We start from the raw sequence: 25,709 nt of genomic DNA, 5'->3' as shown, positions 1-25,709 counted from the left end.
TCTTGTTTCCTTGTAGGTACATGTTTATAGGTGGCACAAATTTTGCCTATTGGAATGGTAAGAGCAATTTAACATCTGTTTGTAGAATCTAATCCTAAAATGTTTTTGGTGCTTGATTTTTGGAGGGGTGTGCCTATGGACAATTGTTATTTTCTATTTTTGCTTGCTTTCTCCCAAATTTTCTAATATATAAGAATTGCGTATATAATTTAAAAAATAATTTTTCTTTTATTTATTAAGAAGAGGAGAGAAATGTTGAATTTACTTTTCTATTGAGAACTGATTTAAAAAAATTGAGTATCCAGGTGTTATGAAATAATCAATGTTATATAAATGAGGAACTGCATTTGATGATTATAAATTACCCTTCTATACTTGTTTGAGATGCTCACAAATTACTTGTTCTTTTAAAATTTAATTCAGAATTTTCATTTAATTTACAAAAGTGTTATAGAATCATAGAAATGGAATATTTTTCTTATGTAAATACGAATCTTTCAAAGTTTTCTTTTTTTATTTTATTGAAGTATAGTTGATTTACAGTGTTGTGGTAGTTTCAGATGTACAGCAAAGTGATTCAGATATAGATAGATATAAATATATAGATATGTATTGTTTGTCAGATTCTTTTCCCTAATAGGTTATTGTAAAATATTGAGTATAGTTCTCTGGCTATACAGTAGGTCAAAAAATCATTCTTCCTTAAAAAAAAATTTAAGAGACATAACTTGTACATTTAGAAGCTATTGTTTTAAATCAAGCTAGTCGGGCAGGTCATAGTCTCTGGCTATAACTTACTTGTTCGTATATTCTGGTCTTTTTCTTCTCTTTTTTTTTAAAAAAAACACTTTGTTTTGTTGAGATATCATTCACATACCATAAGATTCATGATTTGGGGAATTTCCTGGCTGTCCAGTGGTTAGGACTCCGCGCTCTCACTGCCTAAGGCCTGGGTTTGATCCTTGGTCGGGAAACTAAGACCCCACAAGCCACATGGTGTGGCCCAAAAAAAAAATAAATAAATTCATGATTTTAAAGTACACGATTCAGTGGTGTTTAGTTTTTCACAAACTTGTGCAACCATTATCACCGTCTAATTCCAGAACATTTTCATTACCCCGAAAAGAAACTTCGTACCCAAGAAACGCCCCACTCTCCCTCCTCCCAGCCCCTGGCAACCACTAGTCTACTCTCTGTCTTTGTGGATTTGCTTATTCTGGACATTTCATACAAAGGGAACCATACAGTTTGTGGTGTTTTGTGTTTGACTTCTTTCATTCAACATACTCTTCTCAAGGTTCATCTATATTGTACTGTGTATAAGGACTTCGTTCCTTTTTATTGCTGAATAATATTCTATTGTGTGGATATACCACATTTTGTTTATCCATTCATCAACTGATGGACATTTGGGATGTTCCCTCTTTTGGGCCATTATGCATAATGTTCCTGTGAACGTTATTACCTATGTGTAATATTACCTATGTGTAAGTATTTGTTTGAACCCCTGTTTCAGTTCTTTTGGCTGTACACCTAGGAGTGGGATTGCTGGTTCATATGGTAACCAACTCTATACTTAGAGTTAGAGGAACTGCCACAGTGTTTTCTAAAGCAGCTGCACCATTTTACATTCCTATATGGTCTATATGGTCATTTTTTTTTTAGTAGGAAAAATTATGGTAAAATTCTCTTCATTGCCATTGACTTTTGCAAAGACAAACCATCCTATATTGCTTTTCTCTAAACCTCATTCCCCACATCTCTCCACATCTGCATTTTCCTCTAGGAGTCAATGAGGATGCTTTACAGTTGAGTTTTGGAAGCCTAATTGGACCTCAGTCTCCTGGTGTTAGTAATTGGACACTATCAGCTCTTAATGAAGTTTCTTCTTCAAACTGCTATCTTTTGTGCAGGGCAGGGTGGTCAAGGAGAAGACTTTGGTTAAAGTATTATTAATATTATTTTTAGAGCCAAAAAATGGAGATAATGCAAAGTTCAAATGTCATTTCTTAAAAGATAGTAGAGTGCCAAGGTTGGTAATTGAAGTTAGATCAGCCCTGTGTCTGTCTTCCCCTTAGAAACACTTCAGATTTTGTGATGCCTTTTGCATTCAGAAAGTAGGGATTCCTCCTAGCTTCCATCCATGGAACCAAGACCAGTCACCAATCCAGGAATAAAGGCTGATATTGTTTGAAACTTTACAGTTCATGAAACAATTTTCTATATCCTATTATTTTATTGAAAACAATACATTCTTTTTTTTTATATTTATTTATTTATTTATTTATTTTTGGCTGCATTGGGTCTTCGTCGTTGGGTCTTAGTTGCTGCGCACGGGCTTTCCCCAGTTGCGGCAAGCGGGGCCTACTCTTTGTTGCGGTGCACGGACTTCTCATTGTGGTGGCCTCTCCCGCTGCAGACCTTGAGCTCTAGGCGTGTGGGCTTCAGTAGTTGTGGCATGCAGACTCAGTAGTTGTGGCTCGTGGGCTGTAGGGCGCAGGTCCAGTAGTTGTGGCACACTAGCTTAGTTGCTCCACGGCATATGGGATCTTCCCAGACCAGGGATCAAACCGGTGTCCCCTGCATTGGCAGGCAGATTCTCAACCACTGCGCCACCAGGGAAGTCCCAATACATTCTTTTTTAAAATTTACGTATAATAACTGATTCACTTTGCTGTACACCTGAAGCTAATACAACATTGTAAATCAACTATACTCCAATAAAAATTTTTAAAATAAATAAATAAAATTTACATGTATAAAACTACCACTGAGAAGTTGTCCTTAATCCTGTCCCTTGCCCCTGACCCTGCCATAAACAATACAAGGCTCTTTTCTGCCTCTGTTTTCCCATTTAGTCCTCATAGCAGTCTCATCTGGGCTGGGGATTATGGACCCACTTTACAGATAAGAAAAGCAGGGTACCAAAAAAGTCCACAAGATTCCCATTCAGTTGGCAGAGAGTAGAGCCTAGGCTCAAACTCAGGCCTTGGAAAGCTGGTCACTGCTCTTTGGATAACTCCTTGCAGCCTGAAGCCTGTGTTTCCAACCCCCAAACCAGTCCCTCTGTGTTTGCCGGCCTCTCTCTCCTGCCCTGTTGCCCGGTCTCTTTGCAGGAGTTGGGCGAGGGGGTGAGCAGTCTGTGCTTTTGGCTGCAGTTCTTCGGGCCAGCTTCCCAGAGGACAGCATGGGAGAAAACCTCAGGTTTTCTGGCTCAGGTGCTCACTGCGTTCCTGCCCACAATAGCTGCCCATGCTGTGCAGATAGGCGCCCACTCTGTGCTCATGTATCCGCACGGGAGCCAGGCTGTCCTCTCCTCCTCACACACCCTGCAAAGCTGAGGAGTGGTGCATCCTGCCAGTTCTCTTGTCTTCCTACCTCACACTCCCCAGCGTGGCCAGAGGAGGCTGAAGTCAGCACTGTTTCCCTAGGACACTGCCCTGTGGGGATCTGAAACATCCAGAGGAAGATTCTGCTGGTAGAACTGCACACACTTAGTTTTCCAGTCTGTCCTGTAACCCGTTGGCCAACTTCCCAGCCTGGGTTCCCTTGGCCCGTAAAGTATGTTTCTGGGTGTTCACGCTTGTTGACACTCCTTCACAGAGCTCCTTCTCATGCATGGCTCTGCAGGGGCCTTGGGTAAACAAGGCCATGCCTACCACTAGGATGCCCTTGGTCTAGTCGAGCGAGGTCGCTGCCACACTGAGCGAGAGGAGGGACCATAAAGGAGAAGGTGAGCTCCTTGCAGCAAGGGATGTGGTTTTTCTTTTCTTTGCATCTCACAGCAAAGGATGTGTTTTAACATAGGTGTTCCCAGAGGCAGGAGAGTAAAAGTAATATGACTGGATCAATTCAATTGGTGGAGTGGCCCAGGTCTTTCAAAATGTAGATTCTGTGCATTGAACAGATTAGACAGTCTTTGGGGGATGACCTGATCCTTGGCCTCCCTCATCTGTCAACCCCGCCACCAGTAGGATCACCCAGGGCGGCTCCATCATTCGTGAGCTGTGGGATCACTCCAAGGAATTTGTTACTAAATCATAGTGAACTGTCAGATTTTGTGCCTCATTTACTTAAAAATTAGATTGGATGTAAGATTATCCTAAAATAACTTTATTCTTTCACACACTTGCACTGCAAAACGCTCTCTGGAGTAGAAGAGAAAGGGGTGGCATGGAGCCTTGCTGGTCTGCAAAAGGCAGCGTCAGTTTCACCTGGGAGGCTTGCTTAGAAATGCAGAGTCTCAGGTCTGACCCTATCCCTACTGAGTCAGAATCCCAGGTTGGGCTAAGGAGTGTGTTTTAACGAGCTCTCCACGTGACTCTCAGGCCAGGACAAGTTGTACTGACACAGGGTCACTGCCCAAATTTGCAGAGTCTCCTATCTGTGAATATCACCTGTGACAAGGCTGGGGCCCACTGGTCTAGACTGTGCCCCTTGGACAATAATTGCAACGCTGTTTGCTTTTTGCATCCACAGTATTGCCATTATTTATTAGTCTCTGTGGCGGGTCACGTTCCCTGGGAAACGGGCTCTGAGACTGCCTGGCACAAGTTTATTGGGGTGTGCTCCCAGCGGCAACACCAGAGTCAGGATTGGGCAGAAGGAGAAGCTGGGCAGTGATGCAGTCTCAAAAGTGGCTCAGCTGATGCTAGAGGGAGCTCTGGAGCTGGGATGGCCCTTTGAGGCAAGGGGACTGGGCTTTTATATCCCTGCACTTGTCAATCTTTGGATGTGGGCAATCCCAGAAGGGGTGTAATCTTGGGCAAGGCGGCCCAGCAGATGTCAAGGACCAGAGAGGGGCACATCTGAGAGCCGTCTTCAGCAAGCACTCCCGGTAACTGGGGGAATGAGTGAGTCAATGTGAGAGGCACACCACAGCACCCCCCCAACTCTTTGCAGACATTACAAACGCCCAACGTTACACTTGACTTTCAGTGGGCTGATGTGTGTCTGCAGTCATCTCCCAGTTTGTTTGGTCTGATAGCCCCTTAGTTGTTTGCTGCTGATCCTGGGCCCAGAAAACTGTGTGTCCACCATGGACCTTTTCTCAGCCACACGTGAGGTGATGAACAAGATCACGGCTGCAGGGTTAACGGTCAGACGTGTGAGTCATGCCATAAGTCTTGCTGTTGCTGGTTGTGAGATGTCCAGGGGGGTTGTGGGGAGCTTCAGAGGCCCTGCTTGTCCAGTGACAGGGCTGTCTGCTGGGGTCGCTGAGAGAGTGGATGGGGAAGGTGCTCTGTAGGCTCTAAGAGCTTGGCGAGGGCCACTTGCAGGAAGAAACTCGTTTCTCTAAACCTTGCCTCCTGAGGGCCACCTCTGTGTCACTTAACAGTTGACTCTAATGTGTTCCTTATTTTCTCCCTCCACAACGCCAAGCCATGAATCCCAAAGAACTTTTCCCAGGGGAAGGCCTTCCGTAGTAGTTAGTGGCTCGGTTTTGTCTTGCAGGGGCCAACACGCCCTACCAAGCACAGCCCACCAGCTACGACTACGATGCCCCCCTGAGCGAGGCCGGGGACCTCAGTGAGAAGTATTTTGCTGTGCGGGATGTTATTCAGCAGGTGAGTACTTTGTACGGGCTGCAGGGGCTGGCCTGGGCCAGAGCCTGCCCGGGACTCACAGTGCGCTGTAGACAACTTCCTGGAGCCTTTGTGTTTAAAAGGACGGATGAAGGGAAGCATGAGCAAGACTTGGCCTTGAGTCTTTGTCCCACCCGATTAAGAGTGAGCCTGAGGGCTTCCCTGGTGGCGCAGTGGTTGAGAGGCCGCCTGCCGACGCAGGGGACACGGGTTCGTGCCCTGGTCCGGGAGGATCCCACATGCCGCGGAGCGGCTGGGCCCGTGAGCCATGGCCACTGAGCCTGCACTTCTGGAGCCTGTGCTCTGCAACGGGAGAGGCCACAACAGTGAGAGGCCCGCGTATGGCAAAAAAAAAAAAAAGTGAGCCTGTCAGCAAGGTGCTCCACAGTACGTTGTAAGGATTAAAAAGAACACAGGTAAGGCCTCCGGTACAGCCCTGACACATCTGTTGTCCAGTAAGCGGTGGCCATTTATACTATTATTCATACTAAACAGAAGAAAATGTGTGTCCACATAAGTAGCTGAAGTACGCAGGAAAGAAAATCCGTGGGCATTCTGAACACGGTACAAATGTGAGCTGTCAGCAATGCTTCATTTTTCTATTTGGGGCAAGTGATTGCTGTTTCCTCCGGGCCTGACACCTGAATGCTTAGTCCTTGCTAACGTTGTGACCTTTGAGGCATCTAACGCACCCAGGTGGGGTTTCCTGTCTCTGTGTGGCTTTAAAAAAAAACCCACAGTTTTTCTGCTCAGTCACCTGAGTTTTGAAGTTAAAAAACAAAGATTTTCTGCCTATAAATGGTATGGACTTTTTTTTTTCTGTTAGTTTTAAGTATGCTGTAGTCTCCGTTTAAGCCTAAGTGTTAGTTATATTATGAAAAATTTTAAACATATTGAAAAATATGCTCTATACTTAACTACTCTTAGAGTTTGTCCCTTTGATCTACGTTTCCAGATGTGTGGTTAAAATGTTGCTCATGCGATTTTTATTGTGGGTTTAATCTCTGTAGAATTTAGAGCGATGACTCCCAAGTTCTGTCTTGTATGTTTGTTCTCTGTTTCAGAGCTCTCTATTCCTATCTTTATTATTTCCTTCCTTTATTTGAAGCTTAGCTTTTTAAACTGGGCTTTCTTCTTTTCTTTTCTAATATAAATACTCAAGTCTATACATTTCCTTCAAGTACTGCTATGGTACCATATCATAAGTTTTGATATGTAATATATTTATTATTGTTTGCTTTTAAACATGCCTATTTTGATTTCTCTTTGACCCTTCAGACGTTCAGAAGTGAGTTTTTAAATTATTAAACATAAATATTTTTCTAGTCTGTTGGTTTCTCACATATTTGCATTGTGGTTGGAGAATGTAGTGTGCATGATACCAATCCCTTGAAGTTTCTTGAACCTCTCGGTAGAGCCTGGCCTATACCAATATGAACAAATATACTGTGTATTCTCGAAAAGACTTCATGTTTTATAATTGTTGGCTATAATCTGTATATCTGTATATGTGTTCTGTATATGTATATGTGTTCAATGGTTCTGCTGATATCTTTGATATCCTTCCTAAATTTTTTGGTCAGTTTATTGTATTAGTTATTGAGAGAGTTGTGTTTATGTATTTCTTCTTGTAGTTCTGTCAGTTTTTGAGGCCATGTTATTAGTATGTAGATTGAGAATTAGGTCTTTTAGTATCATTATATGGAAGTCATCTATCTCTGATAATGCTTTTTGCCTTAAAGTCTGTTTTGTCTGATACTAATACTACCTGCATTCTTTTGGTTAGTATTTATCTCGTATACCTTTCACAATGCTTTAATTTCAACCTTTTTATATCCTTTTTAGAAAAACACGTGTCCCGAAACAGACTCAACGGACGTAGAGAACAGACTTATGGTTGCCAAGGGGGAGGGAGGGATAGATTGGGAGTTTGAGATTAGCAGATGCAAACTGTTATATACAGAATGGATAAACAACAAGGTCCTGCTGTATAGCACGGGGAACTGTATTCAATATCCTGTGATAATCCATAATGGAAATGAATATAAAAAAGAATGTATATGTATAACTGAATCACTTTGCTGTACAGCAGAACTTAACACTACATTGTAAATCAACGTTACTTCAATTAAAAAAAAATTAAAAACATGTATGTCCCTTGTAAACAGGATATAGCTGGATTTTTAAAAAATCTAGTTTGAACATTTTTGTCTTTTAACTGGTGCACTTGTTCATTGTCATTCATTATAATTCTTGATACACATCAATTCATTTCAACCATCTTATAATAATCTATTTGTCCAGCTCTTCTGTTTTGTCTTCCCTTATTACTTTCTTTTGAACTGTTTATTTTTGTTTCCTTATTTCATCTCCCTCCCACCCTAGTTTGGATGTTATTCACTATATTTTTATTCTTTTAGTGGTTACCTATTGAAGTGTGAAATATGTACCCCCCGAAAAATACAACTCAGTATAGAACAATGTGAACCCCTGGAACCAACACACAGCCCCCCAGAAGCTCCCCTCATGCTCCTTCTGGTCATTGACCTCCCATTGACCCCTATCACCATAGGTTAGCTGTGCTTGTTTTTTTTTTTTGCGGTATGCGGGGCTCTCACTGTTGTGGCCTCTCCCGTTGCGGAGCACAGGCTCCTGACGCGCAGGCTCAGCGGCCATGGCTCACGGGCCCAGCCGCTCCGCGGCATGTGGGATCTTCCCAGACCGGGGCACGAACCCGTGTCCCCTGCATCGGCAGGCGGACTCCCAGCCACTGCGCCACCAGGGATGCCCAATGTTATTGGGTTTTTTTCTCTTTTATTAATACCAAACTGTTTTAATTGTTACCTTTACAATGTTTTATTATCTGGTAGGATTAGTCTTCCATCTTTAGTCTTTCAGTATTTCCCCGGCTATTCCTGCAAGTTTACTTTTCTATGTAAACTTCCATATTATTCTATCAACTTCAAAACAAAACAAAAACTCGAGATACCTGTTGATGTTTTAAGTTTATACATCAAATTAGGGGTGATATTTACAATATTGAGTCTTAGCTAAGAAAATGCCTTTCTATCTATTCAAGTCTTCTCTGATGTCCTTCTTGTTTTAAAGTTTTATTAAAATAGTCCCTGTCCATTTCTTAATATGTTTATTCCCAAATATTCTATGTTTCTAATACTAATATCATTATAAAAGGAGTCTTTTATTTTCTTGTGAGAAATATTATGATATATATTTGTCTTTAAAATATAACCTACTTAAAAAATGTTAAATATATAAAATAAAGTCACACACATCCATGTACCTGGTACCTAGATTTAACACAGGTTATTATGAAATCTTTGCTTCTGATTTTTTAAGAAAATAATACATCACAGATAAAGCTGGGTTTATTTCCTGTTTCTTCTCCTCCCTCCTCAGAGGGAGGAGGAGGAATAGTATTTATCTTTCACACACATTTTTGGGATTTTTTTACCACAAATGCATGCATCCACATACACTATATTTAATTTTTTTGTCTCTTTAAATTGTACATGAATATTCCATTGTACTTCCCTTTTTAAGTTACTGATTTCTTTGATTTTATTGTAGTGCCTGTGGACTTCTTTCTTTTACAGTCTGTTGCCTCATCTCACAAACCACTTCAGGTTTGTTTATTTTTAAACAGATTTATTTAGATATAAATCACATACCATAGACTTCATCCATTTAAAGTACACAATTCAGTGGGTTTTGTATGTTAATTTTTTTAAATTGTGATAAAATATATATAACAAAATTTGTCATTTTAACCGTTTTTAAGTGTACAATTCAGTGGCATTAATTACATTCATAATGTTGTGTAACCATCGCCATTATCTATTTACAAAATCTTTTCATCCACCCAGACAGAAACGCTAACTATTATGCAATAACTCCCCATTTCCCCCTCCTTTCAGCCACCGGAAAGCGCTAGTCTACTTTCTGCCTCTGTGAATTTGCATATTGTAGATGTTTCACAAAAGTGGAACCATACAATATTTTCCTTTTGTGTCTGACTTATTTCACTTAGCATAATGTTTTCAAGGTTCATGTTATAGCATGTATCAGAAGTTCATTTCTTTTCATGGGTGAATAATACTTCATTGTATACATACAGACAGCCCTCCATATCTGTGGATCCCACATCCGCAGACTCAACCCACTACAGATTGAAAATATTTAAAAAAAAAAAAAATTACAGGAAGTTCCAAAAAGCAAAACTTGAGTCTGTTGCACGCGGGCAATTTTTCACATAACATTTACATTGTATTTACGACTATTTACATAGCATTTACACTGTATTAGGTATTATAAGTAATGCAGAGCTGATGTGAAATATATGAGAGAATGTGCACGGAACATATGCAGATGTACTCAAGTCCCTTGAGCTTCCTGGAATGTTGGTATCTGTGGGGGTCCTGAAATCAATACTCTGCAGATACAGAGGGACGACTTGTATACCACAGTTTGTTTATCCACCCCATTCATCTCTTGATGAACACTTGGGTTGTTTCCATCTTTTGGCTATTTTGAATGATACTACATTGAACATTGGGGCACAAGTATCTGTTCAAGTCCCTGCTTTCGATTCCTTTGGGTATATACCTCTCAGTGGTGTTGCTGGCAGGTTTATTTTTTTAATTTTTTTAATTTTTTGCGCTACGCCGGCCTCTCACTGTTGTGGCCTCTCCCGTTGCGGAGCACAGGCTCCGGACGCGCAGGCTCAGCGGCCATGGCTCACGGGCCCAGCCGCTCCGCGGCATGTGGGATCTTCCCGGACCGGGGCACGAACCCGTGTCCCCTGCATCAGCAGGCGGACTCTCAACCACTGCGCCACCAGGGAAGCCCGTGGCAGGTTTATTTTTAGAATCATTTGCCTTCTGAAATAATGAGCTTTTCTATGCTTAACATAGAAAAACAATCCAAGTCAAATTTAAAAGCAGATATTTACATGTGCTTTTCTTGCACAAAACATCATCTAATCTTTGGCCTCATCATAACCTCACGTTTTTATTCTCCCATATATTTAGCTACTTCTTTCTGCCCCCTCCCCCAACCCCTGCAACCCCTCACATCTTCTTGATCTTCCCTGGCTCTTAGGATTGATGGCTGTTAGAGTCTTTCACCATCACCCTCCATAGCCCTCTCTGCTGCTGTTCAAGGGCGCCTGCTCCACAATCCACCGGCCTGGACCATTCTGCTGTCACACTCTGGCCCTGAAACCAGGCAGGAGGACTGTGAACTTCAGTGTGGACTGGCTGGAACAGGGATTTGTACTTCCAACCTCAACTGGACCTTTAATTATCTGCACTTCTCTATTTACATCCTGGTCTCTTCTCCCCATCTAGTGGGAACCAGCACTGCCATGCTTTCTCCTTAAGGTATAGGTGATGCTATCTCCTCCTTCACCAAGAACATTAATACTGCTGAATACACCATGTGACATAGTCAGATATACATTTCAGAAAGGATACTGAGTGAGGCACCAAAAGCGAATGTATATTTAAATGAGTAAAAAAAAAAAATCATTACAAACTTACCGTTACCAGGGGATAAGTGAGGGGAGGGATAAATTGGGAGATTGGGATTGACATATACACACTACTGTATATAAAATAGGTAACTAATAAGAACCTGCTGTATGGCACAGGGAGCTCTACTCAATACTCTGTAATGGCCTATATGGGAAAAGAATCTAAAAAGAAAAAAGAGTGGATATATGTATATGTATAACTGATTCACTTTGCTGTACACCTGAAATTAACACAATATTAATCAACTATACCCCAACAAAAATTGTTTAAAAATCATTACAAGTTTTAAATTTTTTAAATTAAAATAATTGCAAACATCACAAAACTTAAGAACATATTTTGGCTTTATTAACTGAAACACCTCTGCCATCCTTCTTCCCTTATATTCTTTTGGCTGCATGCTGTTTTATTGTCTCTTCGGATGATAACAATGTTTGTAATCTTCTTCTCTAGAGAGACTGGCAATCTCTCTCAAGTGTGACTGATTGAAATTTGTTTTTTAGTATTGATAGTTTAGAAAAACAGGAAAGCTTCACATTTTGTTACTGATAGCGTTATATGAATATTTAGGATTGTTATCTAAACTGGGGAGATCTCTCTCAATTCTTTCATGCGTGAGCTGTAATATTTGGAAGAAATTTCTGTAGACAGGTCCTGGCCCCATAACATTTTTTTTTTAACATCTTTATTGGAGTATAACTGCTTTACAATGGTGTGTTAGTTTCTGCTTTATAACAAAGTGAATCAGTTATACATATATATATATCCCCATATCTCTTCCCTCTTGCATCTCCCTCCCTCCCACCCTCCCTATCCCACCCCTCTAGGTGGTCACAAAGCACCGAGCTGATCACCCTGTGCTATGCGGCTGCTTCCCACTAGCTATCTATTTTACATTTGGTAGTGTATATATGTCCATGCCACTCTCTCACTTTGTCCCATCTTACCCTTCCCCCTCCCCATGTCCTCAAGTCCATTCTCTAGTAGGTCTGCGTCTTTATTCCCGTCTTGCCCCTAGGTTCTTCATGACCATTTTTGTTTGTTTGTTTTTTAGATTCCATATATATGTGTTAGCATACGGTATTTGTTTTTCTCTTTCTAACTTACTTCACTCTGTATGACAGACTCTAGGTCCATCCACCTCACTACAAATAACTCAATTTCGTTTCTTTTTATGGCTGAGTAATATTCCATTGTATATATGTGCCACATCTTCTTTATCCATTCATCTGTCGATGGACACTTAGGTTGCTTCCATGACCTGGCTATGGTAAATAGAGCTGCAGTGAACATTGTGGTACATGACTCTTTTTGAATTATGGTTTTCTCAGGGTATATGCCCAGTAGTGGGATTGCTGGGTCGTATGGTAGTCCTATTTTTAGTTTTTGAAGGAACCTCCATACTGTTCTCCATAGTGGCTGTATCAATTTACATTCCCACCAACAGTGCAAGAGGGTTCCCTTTTCTCCACACTCTTTCCAGCATTTATTGTTTGTAGATTTTTTGATGATCTGGCCCCATAACATTTTAAACCCTGTTTCCCCTCCACAACCCACATATTTCTGGAGCTGGATGCCTTAGAGCACAATCATATTGCGAGTCAGCATAATCTGTTAGCAATAATTTACCTCCTCATAGGAGTGACAGTGAACCTTGTAAATATATTCTGTGCCCAAATTAAATAAATCCCCACCTCAGCTCTCCTTTGGTTGAATCTCAAAGATGCCTGTAGCCACTCTAAAGCCTCCTGACCCAAGAGGATGTTTAACACAGGAAAGCTGGAGCAGAAAGAGGCGAGGGTCTTAGCCTTTTGTGGTTAAATTGCATTACTTCTGCAAATTTTACAAAAACCTATGACCATGAGAACGCACTGCTAGGACCCTCCCTTGGGGCACTTCTGAATGCAGAAGATGAGTTCAGCAGCTGCTGCAGTAACCTAGGAGTTAGATGATGGCAGGGCCAACGGGGAGTGGAGAGGAAGCAGTTGATTTGAAAAATATTCAGGAGGTAAAACTGGTGGAATTTGGCAACTGGCTGAATGCCGGTGTGAGGAAGAATGAGGAGTCATTGATTTGTCCAGGTTACAACCTTGGTTGGATAGCTAGATTGGTATTGGGGTCAGCAGCTAACATTGAGGGTTGCAGAGAAGGCACAGGTGGGAAGGGGGAGGGAAAAGCAAGTTGAGCTCAGGATGCCTCTGAGGACATCCAGGTGGAGGTGTCTGTCTGGCAAGCACCTCACTTAAGAATGAGAAGCTCCAGGAAGAATCCGTTTGGCACGGATTCTGCACTCATTGTGGAGGTGGAGGCTGAAGTCCAGGAGAGGTTGAGATTGCACGCAGAAGCTGAGTGAGAAGGGCAGCGGGCCAAGCAAAAGACAAACCCAGAGGATCCCAAGCATTTAACCAGTGGCCACAGTAAAATGAACCCATGAAGGAGACAGAGTCTTCAGAAATTAATGTAATTCAGTAGCTTATGATACACTGCAGCTTAAGATGTGGTCATCTTTCCCCACTTCTCTTTTTTGATATTTCAGGTTTGGAAGAGAGAAATGAACGACTTTAAAAGTGAGCTCTTTCTTATGAGCCTTTGTAGATGTTCACTTCGATGGTTTGTTAGATGGTATTCAAAGTATTTGTCTGCATCGAGGAAAAGAAATGGGATCATAAATACTCCCATATATAGCTCTTCCTGCCTCTTTCCTTCACCAAAGACTTAAAAAGTCGAATGGGTCTCTTCTTTAGTTCATCTCAAGAGTAAGCTGGGTGGAGATGGACAGTCTCTTTCACTGACATGGACTCCCAGAGATGGGAATTTCCCAGCAGACTGCATAAGCTTGTGCTCAGCGGTGAAGACTCCAGGCAGCCCTTACACAGGACTCTTCAAGGCGTGACAAAGTTCGTGACATTTGCATTTTTAAATGTATTCTCTTTGGTGTGGGTAAAACTCAACCAGACGTGGTTAACACCTTGACCTCGAGGATGAAGCGTAATACTATAGGGTAGCGACCTCCTCCTTGGTAGCAATTCCTGAGAGGGGCAGTGGTGAGTTTATTTTTGTATGCTTTTGAATGAATTTCAGACCGATTTTTTAAAGAGTTTTGTTCCAATTCTTTATAGGGATTCCATCAAAGATGAGTCCAGCTGACTTTCTGAAGATGGGTCATTCTGCAGAAATTAAGTTGTAGTTGAGGACCTTGATGACTGGAGGGGATCTCAGAATTCCATGAGGGTGGTAGTGAAGCTGGGCGGGGACTGGACATGAGAGAATGGCCATAGTGATTTTCAGTACCTCAGAAGCTTAATGAAGTTTGAAACTTGACCCAGGACCAGTCTACACTGGCTGATTGATAGCCCTTCTTGGTTTATGGCTGGAATGACATTAGCTCAATGGGTAGACACAGCTGTCTCTTGATGATCCATGTTGCTGGTGGACACAGTGTTTACGTCTGATAATTAAGGATTTCGATGTGAATATTACTTAATGAATGTTAGTCTTTTTTAAAAAAATTTATTGAAGTATAGTTGATTTACAACGTTGTGTTAATTTCTGCTACAGCAGAAGTGACTCGGTTGTACATATATATATATATTCTTTTTCATATTCTTTTCCATTACGGTTTATCACAAGATATTGAATATAGTTCCCTGTGCTATACAGTAGGACCTTGTTGTTTATCCTTCCTATATATAATAGTTTGCATCTGCTAATCCAAATAGATAGTCTTTTAAAGCGTCACCTGTACTCTTGTGGCATTAGTCTATTCATTTCCTACAGACCTGGCTTTTCTAGTCTGTCTTCCAGAGTGGTTTCTCTGAAATGCTGATCTGGTCAGGATGCCTTCCATGACTCTGCCCCTGTTTTCATCAAGCCTCATCTTTCAATTCTCCCCCTTTTTTTTTGGTACCACTTTAAAAATATTGAAGTGTGGTTAATTTACAATGTTGTGTCAGGTTCGGGGTGTACAGCAAAGTGATTCAGTACTTTTTCATTCTTTTTACGATTCTTTTCTATTATAGGTTATTACAAGATATTGAATATAGTTCCCTGTGCTATTCAGTTCTCACTTTCTTATATGTGAGTCTCTAGCCTTAAAATGAAGGTACATAAAATTCTAGAATTTTACAGGAGGTGCAGTTTACAGCTCCTGGCCTCTGCACAAACTGGTCCCTCTGCCCTTATCCATCTGGAAAATGAGGACACATTTCTTTACCTTCTCTGGGGTTTGTCTTTGATTCATCTCTCTAAAGATTTAGTCACACTTTGTTTTCTGTCACCACATTATACTGTGGAAATCTTGAAGACACAACTTCTCCTAGTTTGCTAATATAACTTGTTTATACATTCTCACTCTGGACTAGGGGCTGTTATTATCCTTAGTACCAAGTGTAGAACCGGACACAAAGTACTTTCCTTTTTTTTGCCACGGCTTGTGGGATCTTAGTTCCCTGACCAGGGACTGAACCCGGGCCCTGGCAGTAAAAGCATGGAGTCCTAAACTCTGGCCAGGGAATTTCCCAAAGTACTTCCTAAGAGCTTGTTAGATGAATGAATGAAAACATTAGAGATCTTGGGAAAAGAAAAATTGGTCACCATTGAATCTATTGGATTACACTGGGAAAAGAGCTGCTTCCCATGTTGAATTGGTCCATCTAAACAGGTAGGATAAGAAGCAGTATTTATGACTGCTCTTAAAACTATGATTAAAGTACAGATTACTATGGAGAAATAAAGGTTCAGAAGTATAATATTTTGGCATATTTGTCTATTTCTTTTCTGACATATTAATTAGTTGGACAGAAGATTAGAATTTTGCTGTATGATAATCAATGAAAATTCACTATAATTTTTTTTTTAAAGACAGAAGATTGTGGCAAGTGGAATAGTCACATGGAGGCTTAATAATGAGAATATAATGAGCTCATACCACTGATTAAAAATTCAAGATCCAATTAGATAATTGGGCAAAAGACATAAACAAGTATAGACATTTGGTGAAAGCTTTGGCATACACTATATTAAGAATCATATAGGGCTTTCCCTGGTGGCGCAGTGGTTGGGGGTCCGCCTGCCGATGCAAGGGACACGGGTTCGTGCTCCGGTCTAGGAGGATCCCACATGCCGCGGAGCGGCTGGGCCCGTGAGCCTTGGCCGCTGAGCCTGCGCGTCCGGAGCCTGTGCTCCGCAACGGGAGAGGCCACAACAGCGAGAGGCCCGCGTACCGCCAAAAAAAAAAAAAAGTGCTTTTGGTAAGTGGCAGTAGCAAATTACAAAATTACGTCCTATCTTTATGTGTGCTTAAGTGGGGAGGGGGTGTAGGAGGAAAACTAGAAGAGAGAAGGTTTTGTGGGATTTTTTGGTTTTGGAATTATGGGGTAAGACACTTTCTACTCTATTATTGTTCAGCAAAAAAGGAGTCAAGATGGAGCTGTAGAAACAACACTAGACTTGGAGTCAAAGTCCCAGCTCCCTCCCTTGCCCTCTTTAAAATCTTGAGCAAGTTCCTCAGTCTCAGCTCTAAAAAGGAAATATAATAACAAGCTATGAAGGTCTTTGTGAGTAGTAAATAAGATGAGAGAACTGGCTGAATGTAGGTTGAATAAAGGTGTCTGTGCGGTGACTCTTTCTTCCAATGTGGTAGAGGGATTGCAGTCCTGGCTCAGGAGTTAGATGTGCCATGGTCACTCCCATGTGCAGTGAATAGGGGACCTCAGAAAACGAATTGTACAGCTGTCAGGTCTCCTCTGTGGATTTGTGTTTACTTATTTTACTGACCAGAATGGGGGTGGGGGGGAATGGAGTGGGTCAGCTTACAAAGAAGAAAGAATATGGTCTAGACTTCAGGGAAAGCTGGGAAGAGAGATCTTACATCTCACTCTAAGATTAGCAGTAACTCTGGCCTCACGTTCGTGTTACTATGAGTCATGAAGATCATTTTTAATATGATCTTTCAAAAAATTTTTCACAGAAATATAGACTCATAGAATATTAGAACTACAAAGGGTTCCCAGTTCATGATGGCTGTCTGTCTACATATTTGTCTCTTCTCCCTTCCAAAATGATAAAAAAGGATTTTTTTTTTTTTTCTGATGAAGCCAACAAGAGGGGAGCTGTCCATGCATGAGAGATTTCAGCGGATTTCTGGGAAACAAAAATAGGTGGAGCAATGGTGACTGAAGAAGTAGGATGAGAAAATCTAGGTTCCCAGTGATGATGGAAAGGGAGTTGGTTATAGGAACAGGGAACAGGGAGAGATCGGCCCTAAAGAACCCTGGAGAGCCAGGGCCCTGGAAATGCAGGCATGGAAATGAAAAGGATGAAAATGAAAGCTGAAAATGGGACGGCTAATGAAACTCTACATAGTTCCTGTCATGTCCTTCATTTCTTCACCCCACTTTGAAATAGACTATCCATCAGGGAAGCATCTTTCTATCAGTTAGAAAATCAGAGGATTTTTTTTTTTGAAAAAAAAAAAAAAAAAAAAACAGCCCCAGAGCAAAGACCCCATATATTATGTCTGACTCCCTGCCAAGTCACCCTAAAACAAAGCTCCCAACTGCACAAGCCTGGCTCCTGTACCCAGAGCAAGACTGGCAGAGAGAAGCTGAGTGTGCAAATGCTAGCGCATTCATCTGCATTACCGTTAAATATGAATAGACAACGAAGGATGATGGCCAGACGTTTGAGCACATCCGTAAAACCTGCAAAGGGAAAGAGAAAGACCAAGATGAAATAAACAGAAAAATAACCCTAAAGGCAACAGAGAATTCAGGAGACAGGAGAGATCTTAAACAAAACAAAGCAAACTTTCTCAAATTTATATCCTTTAGAGAGATTTGAGAAGATATTGCATTCATAAAATAAGAACAGGATACTTGGATAAAGGAGACCAAGAAAAAGTTATTGGAAATTAAAAATGATATCCTAGAAATTAGAACCAGAAGACAGAGATGGAAACAAGAGAGAATATATGAGACATACAGAGGAAGAATCTAGGATGTGCAGGTTACTTACAAGGAAGGGGAAAAAAATGGAGAAAAAGAAAACATCAAAGAAACAGTACAGAATTTTTTTCCAAAACAGAAAAGGATATCTGAGTTGCCTAGCATAATGAATGTAAAAAATATATGTATCCAGACACATCCTTATAAAAATGTAAGACATCGAGGATAAACAGCCTACAAGCTTCTAGAGAGAAAAAGCTGGTCACCTTTCTCAGGAATGAGCCTGGCATGAGCCACAGCAGGTGAGGACACAGAACAGTACCCTTGTCATTCTAAGGGAAAATGATTTTCAATATAGAATTCTATACTCATCCAAATTATTAATTAAATGTGACATATTCAGACATTGCAAAGATTCAGGAAGTTTACCTCCCATGTACCAGTCCTTAGGAAGTTACTTGAGATTTCTCTAGTGAAATGAGGAAGTCATGAGAGTCTAGAAACAGGAGGGAAAAGCCAGAAGAATAATGAAGGTGAATCCTGGACTCTCAGGGAATTTGCTGGTGGTCCAGTGGTTAGGACTCGGCGCTTTCACTGCTGTGGGCCCAGGTTCAATCCCTGGTCAGGGAATCAAGATACCACAAGCCATGCAGCGGGACAATAAATAAATAAATAAAATATAAAAGTTTAAAAAAAATCCTTGACTGTCAAGCCTTGGAGCAGGAAGACTGAGGGTTCCAGTAGGAAGTTTTCTAGGGGGGGGAAAGAGTGGTGGGAGAAACTTGATACCATCTCTGGAAATTTGGAACAACCTAAAGAGGTGTTAACCTAACGGCAGACAAGAAAAAAGAAAGCAATTAGAAACCCCAGGGAAAAGAAGACAAAAAAATCATCTACAAGGAGAGAGAACATGCCATCCCAGTACATATCCGCCACTTAGCTGTGCAGAGAGCAATATTTATATAATTGTAATAATGTGAGCATTGGTGATTTTTTTTTTTTTTGGCTGTGTTGGGTCTTCGTTGCTACATGCAGGCTTTCTTTTTAGTTGCAGCGAGTGGGGGCTACTCTTTGTTGTGGTGCACAGGCCTCTCATTAAGGTGGCTTCTCTTGTTTCAGAGCACAGGCTCTAGGTGCGAGGGCTTCAGTAGTTGTGGCCCATGGGCTCAGTAGTTGTGGCTCGCGGGCTCTAGAGCACAGGCTCAGTAGTTGTGGCACATGGGCTTAGTTGCTCCGCGGCATGTGGGATCTTCCTGGACCAGGGCTTGAACCCGTGTCCCCTGCATTGGCAGGCGGATTCTTAACACTGCACCGCCAGGGAAGCCCTGATTTTTAATTTAGAGTCAATGTACACTTGAAGGGAGGACTTATGGCTATAGACTAGACCTTTAACCTTGACAATGTAAAAAGTAAAGTTGATGGTTTGGAGGTGGGAGTGGAGAGGAGAGCTCAGCAAAGCGTGCAAATAGCCTTATCTTTAAATGTGTGGACACAAGGAATGTCTTAGTTGGTTAGAACTGAGATATAAGTATATGATATTATTTAAAGCTACAAATTTAACCAGTAGAGAAAGTGAAAATGGTATAACCACATTGGTAAGAAAGGGAGATACCCAGAAGAGTACAGCTGAGCTAAATCCCATGTATTAAAGAAATCAACAATCATGCTTTAAATTGATTGAACAAGAAATAGCAGATGAGTATATTATTTAGAGACTAAAAGAAGCAAAAAATTGGAAGAATTAAATGATTTTAAAATGGTTTCCTCTGAAGAACAGAACTAAGAGAATAGTGAGTCAGGAGACTATCGCTTTTTACTATAGCAGTGTTTTATCCTCTTCTTTTTTATTACTTTTAAAAAGGGAAGCAGAGAGAGCAAGAGAGAAGAAGGAAGGAAGGAAGGAAGGGAGAAAGGAGGAAAGAAAGAACTGTAAGGATCCTGACAGATCATAATACAACCTACTTGGAGATTCCAGATGGACATAGACGTTTTTAAGACCTGGGAATTACACCCATACCTTCTGATGTTAATATAAATTGTGTGTGTGACTCTGTGTGTGTACATATTTAATATTTTATTTAGAAAATAAAATATTTTTATTTTCTAAATTTTTTATTGAAAAATAATTTCAAGCTTACAGAAAAGTTTCAAGACTAAGAATATTACAAAGAACACTTGTATATTCCACACCCAGATTCACCCCTGTCAACATTTCACTCTATTTGCGTCTTCATTTGCCCCTCGCCAAGCCCGTGTGTTCCCTAAACCTCTGGAGGGTTGCAGACATCAGGACCCTTTACACCTAAATACTTGAGTGTGTATTTTGTAAGAATAGGCAGGAATATGCTCTTATATAACCACAGCAAATTTAACATTGGCACAAAACTTTAATCTACCAATGAGATTTAATCTGCAAATACCATCTTTTCCTACTGTAAACTCCCTCCCTTCAGAGTCCGTTTTACCATGTACCTTTTTCCTTTTCTCCTCCACTTCAATCTTCTGCTGTCACCTTTATTCTCTCTACTTGTTTTTGCTTTCGGTTTGAAGTCTTTTGTTCTATAATTATTTGAATGATTCCTGGAGCTTAAAGAACAGACAAAGATATACACTTAGATTCTGTTTTGGGGAGAGTTTTTGGTTCCTTTGCCTTTCCAAAAATCACTGGCACTGTTGTTTGACTCTTTGACCCTCCTTTTGAAACATGAATTGTATAGATATGTTTCTGAGAGTTTAACAGCTGTTTTTCTTTTCTGTCTTTTTCCACTCTGGTTTATAGTTTGAAAAAGTACCGGAAGGCCCTATCCCTCCATCCACACCGAAGTTTGCATATGGAAAAGTTGGTCTGAAAAAGGTAAGGAAAAACAAAATGACAGAAACATTGAGAGTGAGGAAGTGGAATTCAGCAATCGTGAGTGAAAGTGTTATGCTGGGGAATCGGTTCGTTATTTTTCTGTGAACTTGTTTTCTGTGAGACTGATGGGGTGGATGATGTTTCTGGGAAAACAGGGACACGGGAGGTGAGAGACTCTGTGTGCATGTTGACAGGGTGAGCACATGGGGCACGAGCGGGCATTCTTAGATCATTTTGGTTCCATTATCCATGTCAAAAGCAGTACTAGGAGCCCTTGTGGGAATAACGTGCACCTTATTGTTATGGCTGGTGATGTTCTTTTCTATAATTCACCTTTCTCAAAGGGGGTTCTCAAAAGGCACAGGCATTAACCCTCAATTATACACTCCCCTCCATCTCAAAATTATGTCCTCGTGGCTTGTGGCTTATATGGTAATTGGGACATCAGGGGGGAAAGCTAGAAATGAATCATAAATATGAGTGAAGACCATTTTATTCTAGGGAAAGAGACAAAGAAGCGAGGTTTCATTTGATAGGAGTGACGTAGCCCAAATCAATTTGTTTTGACCATCTGTGTCTTCAGGTTTTCCCCTCTGATAATCCCTAACTCCTACATGGGTTAACTCACAAGGAAAAAAAAGTTACATATTTCTTAAGAATCTTGATAATTCTAAAATAGCATCATAAGTTTTTATCTTTAAGCAAAATACCAAACATGATTGTATAATTTTTCCATTCATGAAGCCCTTTGATGTATCATTGGTTGGTTGAGCTCTTGTAACATTTTCCACATAGTGTCGGATAGGTGTGTTATGATCTACAAAGAATGTGGTCTCTCTGCCTGATAGGAATCTTGCTTTAGATTAAGCAAACTTTAATCACACTTGTAAAGGGAGTATCTTCTACTTCTTCATTGCTACTACTACTTAAGGAAAGGGTTGGTTTGAGTCTTTTTAAAAATTTTTTTAATTTTTGGCTGTGCTGGGTCTTCATTGATGCGCGTGAGCTTTCTCTAGTTGTGACGAGCAGGGGCTACTCTTCGTTGCGGAGCATGACCTTCTCATTGTGGTGGCTTCTCTTGTTGCGGAGCACGGGCTCTAGGGTGCATGGGCTTCAGTAGTTGTGGCGCATGGGCTTAGTTGCTCTGCGGCATGTGGGATCTTCCCGGACCAGGGATCAGACCTGTGTCCCCTGCATTAGCAGGCGATTCTTTTTTTTTTTTTTGAGGTACGCGGGCCTCTCACTGTTGTGGCCTCTCCCGTTGCAGAGCACAGGCTCCGGACGCGCAGGCTCAGCGGCCATGGCTCACGGGCCTAACCGCTCTGCAGCACGTGGGATCTTCCCAGACTGGGGCACGAACCCGTGTCCCCTGCATCGGCAGGTGGACTCTCAACCACTGCGCCACCAGGGAAGCCCGTGGCAGGTGATTCTTAACCACTGTGCCACCAGGGAAGTCCCAGTTTATGTCTTTACAGAGCTGTGAAAATTTTATTTTTATGCAACAGAAAATAACTGCAAATGTTTCAAACAACAACATTGCTAAAACATAGCTACCTTAGCACCAGAGCACATTTTATTTACCAGGAAGGAAAATTGTGAGACCAGAAACTAAATATATACAATTGAAGATAGCAAATCGGCATATAACTAAATGAAGTTTAAGTAGAACATAGTTATATAGGATAAAAGCTTTCACCATGAGTTGAGTTCCTTTAGTTGTCCAAGTGGGAGAGCACCCACTCAGCTGAATTGATGGATTCCTGACGAGGCCTTCCCTGGTGGCGCAGTGGTTGAGAGTCCGCCTGTCGATGCAGGGGACGTGGGTTTGTGCCCCGGTCTGGGAAGATCCCACATGCTGCGGAGCGGCTGGGTCCTTGAGCCACGGCCGCTGAGCCTGCGCGCCCAGAGCCTGTGCTCCACAACGGGAGAGGCCACAACAGTGAGAGGCCTGCGTACCGCAAAAAAAAAAAAAAAATTCCTGACCAGTATCGTATTAGGGAAAGCCCTGGGTTTGGAGCCAAACCTAACTGCAAATCCTGTCTGCGCCTTGATTCAAGTGAGCTGCTCTGAGCCCCATTTCTTCTTTACTAAAAGGGGACCATAATGCCTGCTTTTCCCGGTGTTGTGAGGATTCAGTGAGGTATGCGGGTAAAGTGATGTCTCTCCCTTGGAGTTTGGTGAGGCAGCCAGAGCTTATAGCCATTATCATTGTTGTTATTGCATCAGAATAAACACCATGAGCTGCAAGAATACACAATCATAAGTATGAATTGAGTGTCTACCTTGTGCTGGCATTGGAGGTAAGCTCAGTACAGACCCTGCCCTTAAGGAGCTGACGGTCAGCAAGGACAGCAGTGGTAAAAACAACTGGAAAGTGATACAGGCGTGGGAAACATGCTGCAGACCAATTCAGAGGAGGGCACAGTCGGAGCTACTTCATTGGGAGTGGTGGGAAGGCTTTACGGAGCTTTGGTTTTCATGCATTTTAAGGGCCTTTCATATACAGGAGGTTGTGTTTGCAGATAGGTATGTTTGAAACCATTTTTAAGTTTATCATCTGTTAATTTTCATCCAGAGTTAAGGAATAGATGGAATTGATTGAAGGTGACTGGGGGACAGCACTAAGTAGAATTTGAACCATTTCAATTTATTTAGGGGTTGGTCGATGACGTTGTTCTCTACTGTGATTACCAGGGAGGGGTGACAGTGAGTGAATGCCGCTTTTGTTTCTTTTCAGTTAAAGACAGTGGAGGAAGCTCTCGACATTCTGTGTCCCTCTGGACCCGTAAAAAGCGTTTATCCCTTGACATTTATCCAGGTGAAACAGGTAGGCCTTCAAAGGTAATGCTTCACCTTTTTTCTACTTGCAAAAATGTGCTTTCTGCACTGCCTGTTCTGAACACAGAGACCAAAACGGTAAGTAGATAAATCAGACCCCACATAAATTAACCATGGATCTCCACGCTCTCTTTAGTTCTAAGTACTACATGGTGAGCTGATCTTTCCTGTGTTTTCCCCCCATTTCTTATTATCAGATAGGTCGTAGCTCAACCTGCTTCAGCATAATTCTGTACAAGCTATAAATTGAGTATATTTAGGACATAATTAATCTTTCGTATAAGGTATCAGAGGAAACCACTATTTTATTACTCAAAAAAGACAATTATTTGTCCTTAGCTCAAAGGTAGAAGGACTGTGTTCTTAATAGATTAGGTTATTAGAGATTCTTTTTCCTGCTTTTGAAGAGAACAAGAACAGTACATCGTGTGTGTGTGTGTGTCTGTGTGTGTGTTTAATCTCCAGGCCACAGCCCCATCTTTATTGTAAAAGTTTTCCCCAACTTTTTATTTTGGAAAACTTGCCAGAATAGTACAACACCCGTAGAGCTTTCACCTGGATTCACCAAGTGTTAACAGTTACTTCACTTGCTTTATCTTTCTCTGTGTGTATACGCAGTCAACTGCTTTTTTTTTTCAGCAGTTTGAGGTAGTTGTCAACATCATGACACTTCACCTTTAAATATTACAGCATATATTTTTAAAAAGGACATTATCCTACACGACCATAAATAATGATCACCCTTAAGAAATTTAGCATTGGGACTTCCCTGGTGGCACAGCGGTTAAGAATCCGCCTGCCAATGCAGGGGACACGGGTTCTAGCCCTGGTCCGGGAAGATCCCACGTGCCACGGAGCAACTAAGCCCGTGAGCCACAACTACTGAGCCCGTGTGTCTAGAGCCTGTGCTCCGCAACGAGAAGCCACCGCAACGAGAAGTCCGCGCACTGCAACAGAGAGTAGCCCCAGCTCACCACAACTAGAGAAAGCCCGTGCAGCAACGAAGACCCAACGCAGCCAAAATTTTTAAATAAATAAATAAATAAATTTATTTTTAAAAAAAGAAAGAAATTGAGCATTGATACAATCTTATTATCTAATACACATTCCAAAGTCAGGTAGCCCTGGTCATTACAATGGTGTCCTTTATAGCTCAACTTTTTTTCAGTCCAGTTTCCAGTTCATGATCACACATTGTCTTCTTTCAGTCCAGTTTCCAGTTCATGATCACACATTGTCTTCTTTCATCTGAAACGGTTCCTGAGTCTTTTTTTCTTTCTCTCATGACATGGACATGTCTGAAGAGGTCAGCCCAGTTTTGTATACGGCCCCTCACTGGTTAGATTCAGTGAAACATTTTTGGCGCAAATGTGACAGCGGTGATGTGTTCTTCTCAGGGCACCATTTCAGGATGCCCATGCCCATTTGCCTTTGGTTCAATGTTCAGTTTGATCACTTAGGATCTCAGCCCTGTTTTTTGAAATGGAAAGTTATCTCGGCCCTCCTTTCTGACTTCCCGGAGAGATCACCTTCTCGAGGGAATAATAGCACATCTGATCTCACTTTAACGTATTTTGCCTCCAGTTACTATTGTTATACTTGTGATTTCACTCCAACTGCACTGCTTTGTGATAAATAAAAATGAATAATTAAGCTCCCCACCCCACACTTTTTCATTAGGGTTGGGTAGGTTCTTTCTCTGGTTCTAACACACACTGACTGTACGTCCACGTCTTCATCTACCTGTCTTCTCCACCTAGTAGGGTCTGAGCACATCAGACAAGACACGACACAGAGCAGTAGGAACCTGGGAAGTGAATCCCAGGTTCACGTGTAGACACCGGCAGCCCTTGTTCTTCCTCAGACCCCTTCTGCTCTCTCATCTTTGGCCAAGGCAGTGCTCTCAGATCGGGTGGGGCTCCTGGGCCCTGGCTGT

General features: G+C 41.5%; 1 protein-coding gene across 1 annotated transcript in view; it reads left to right on the top strand.

Annotated features, from left to right (window-relative positions):
* Positions 1-25,709, top strand: part of GLB1 (galactosidase beta 1) — an 86,344-nt gene that overhangs the window by 36,242 nt on the left and 24,393 nt on the right. Inside the window, exons 9-12 of the mRNA XM_067753613.1 lie at positions 17-57; positions 5,455-5,567; positions 20,861-20,935; positions 23,673-23,762. Coding sequence (XP_067609714.1) covers positions 17-57; positions 5,455-5,567; positions 20,861-20,935; positions 23,673-23,762 — 319 coding nt within the window. The remainder of the gene's footprint in view (positions 1-16; positions 58-5,454; positions 5,568-20,860; positions 20,936-23,672; positions 23,763-25,709) is intronic.

The sequence above is a fragment of the Pseudorca crassidens genome, chromosome 10, assembly GCF_039906515.1.
Source record: "Pseudorca crassidens isolate mPseCra1 chromosome 10, mPseCra1.hap1, whole genome shotgun sequence".
Taxonomy (NCBI): Eukaryota; Metazoa; Chordata; class Mammalia; order Artiodactyla; family Delphinidae; genus Pseudorca; species Pseudorca crassidens.
The sequence above is the reverse complement of the archived record's forward strand: the minus strand, read 5'-3'. Positions and strand labels throughout refer to the sequence as shown.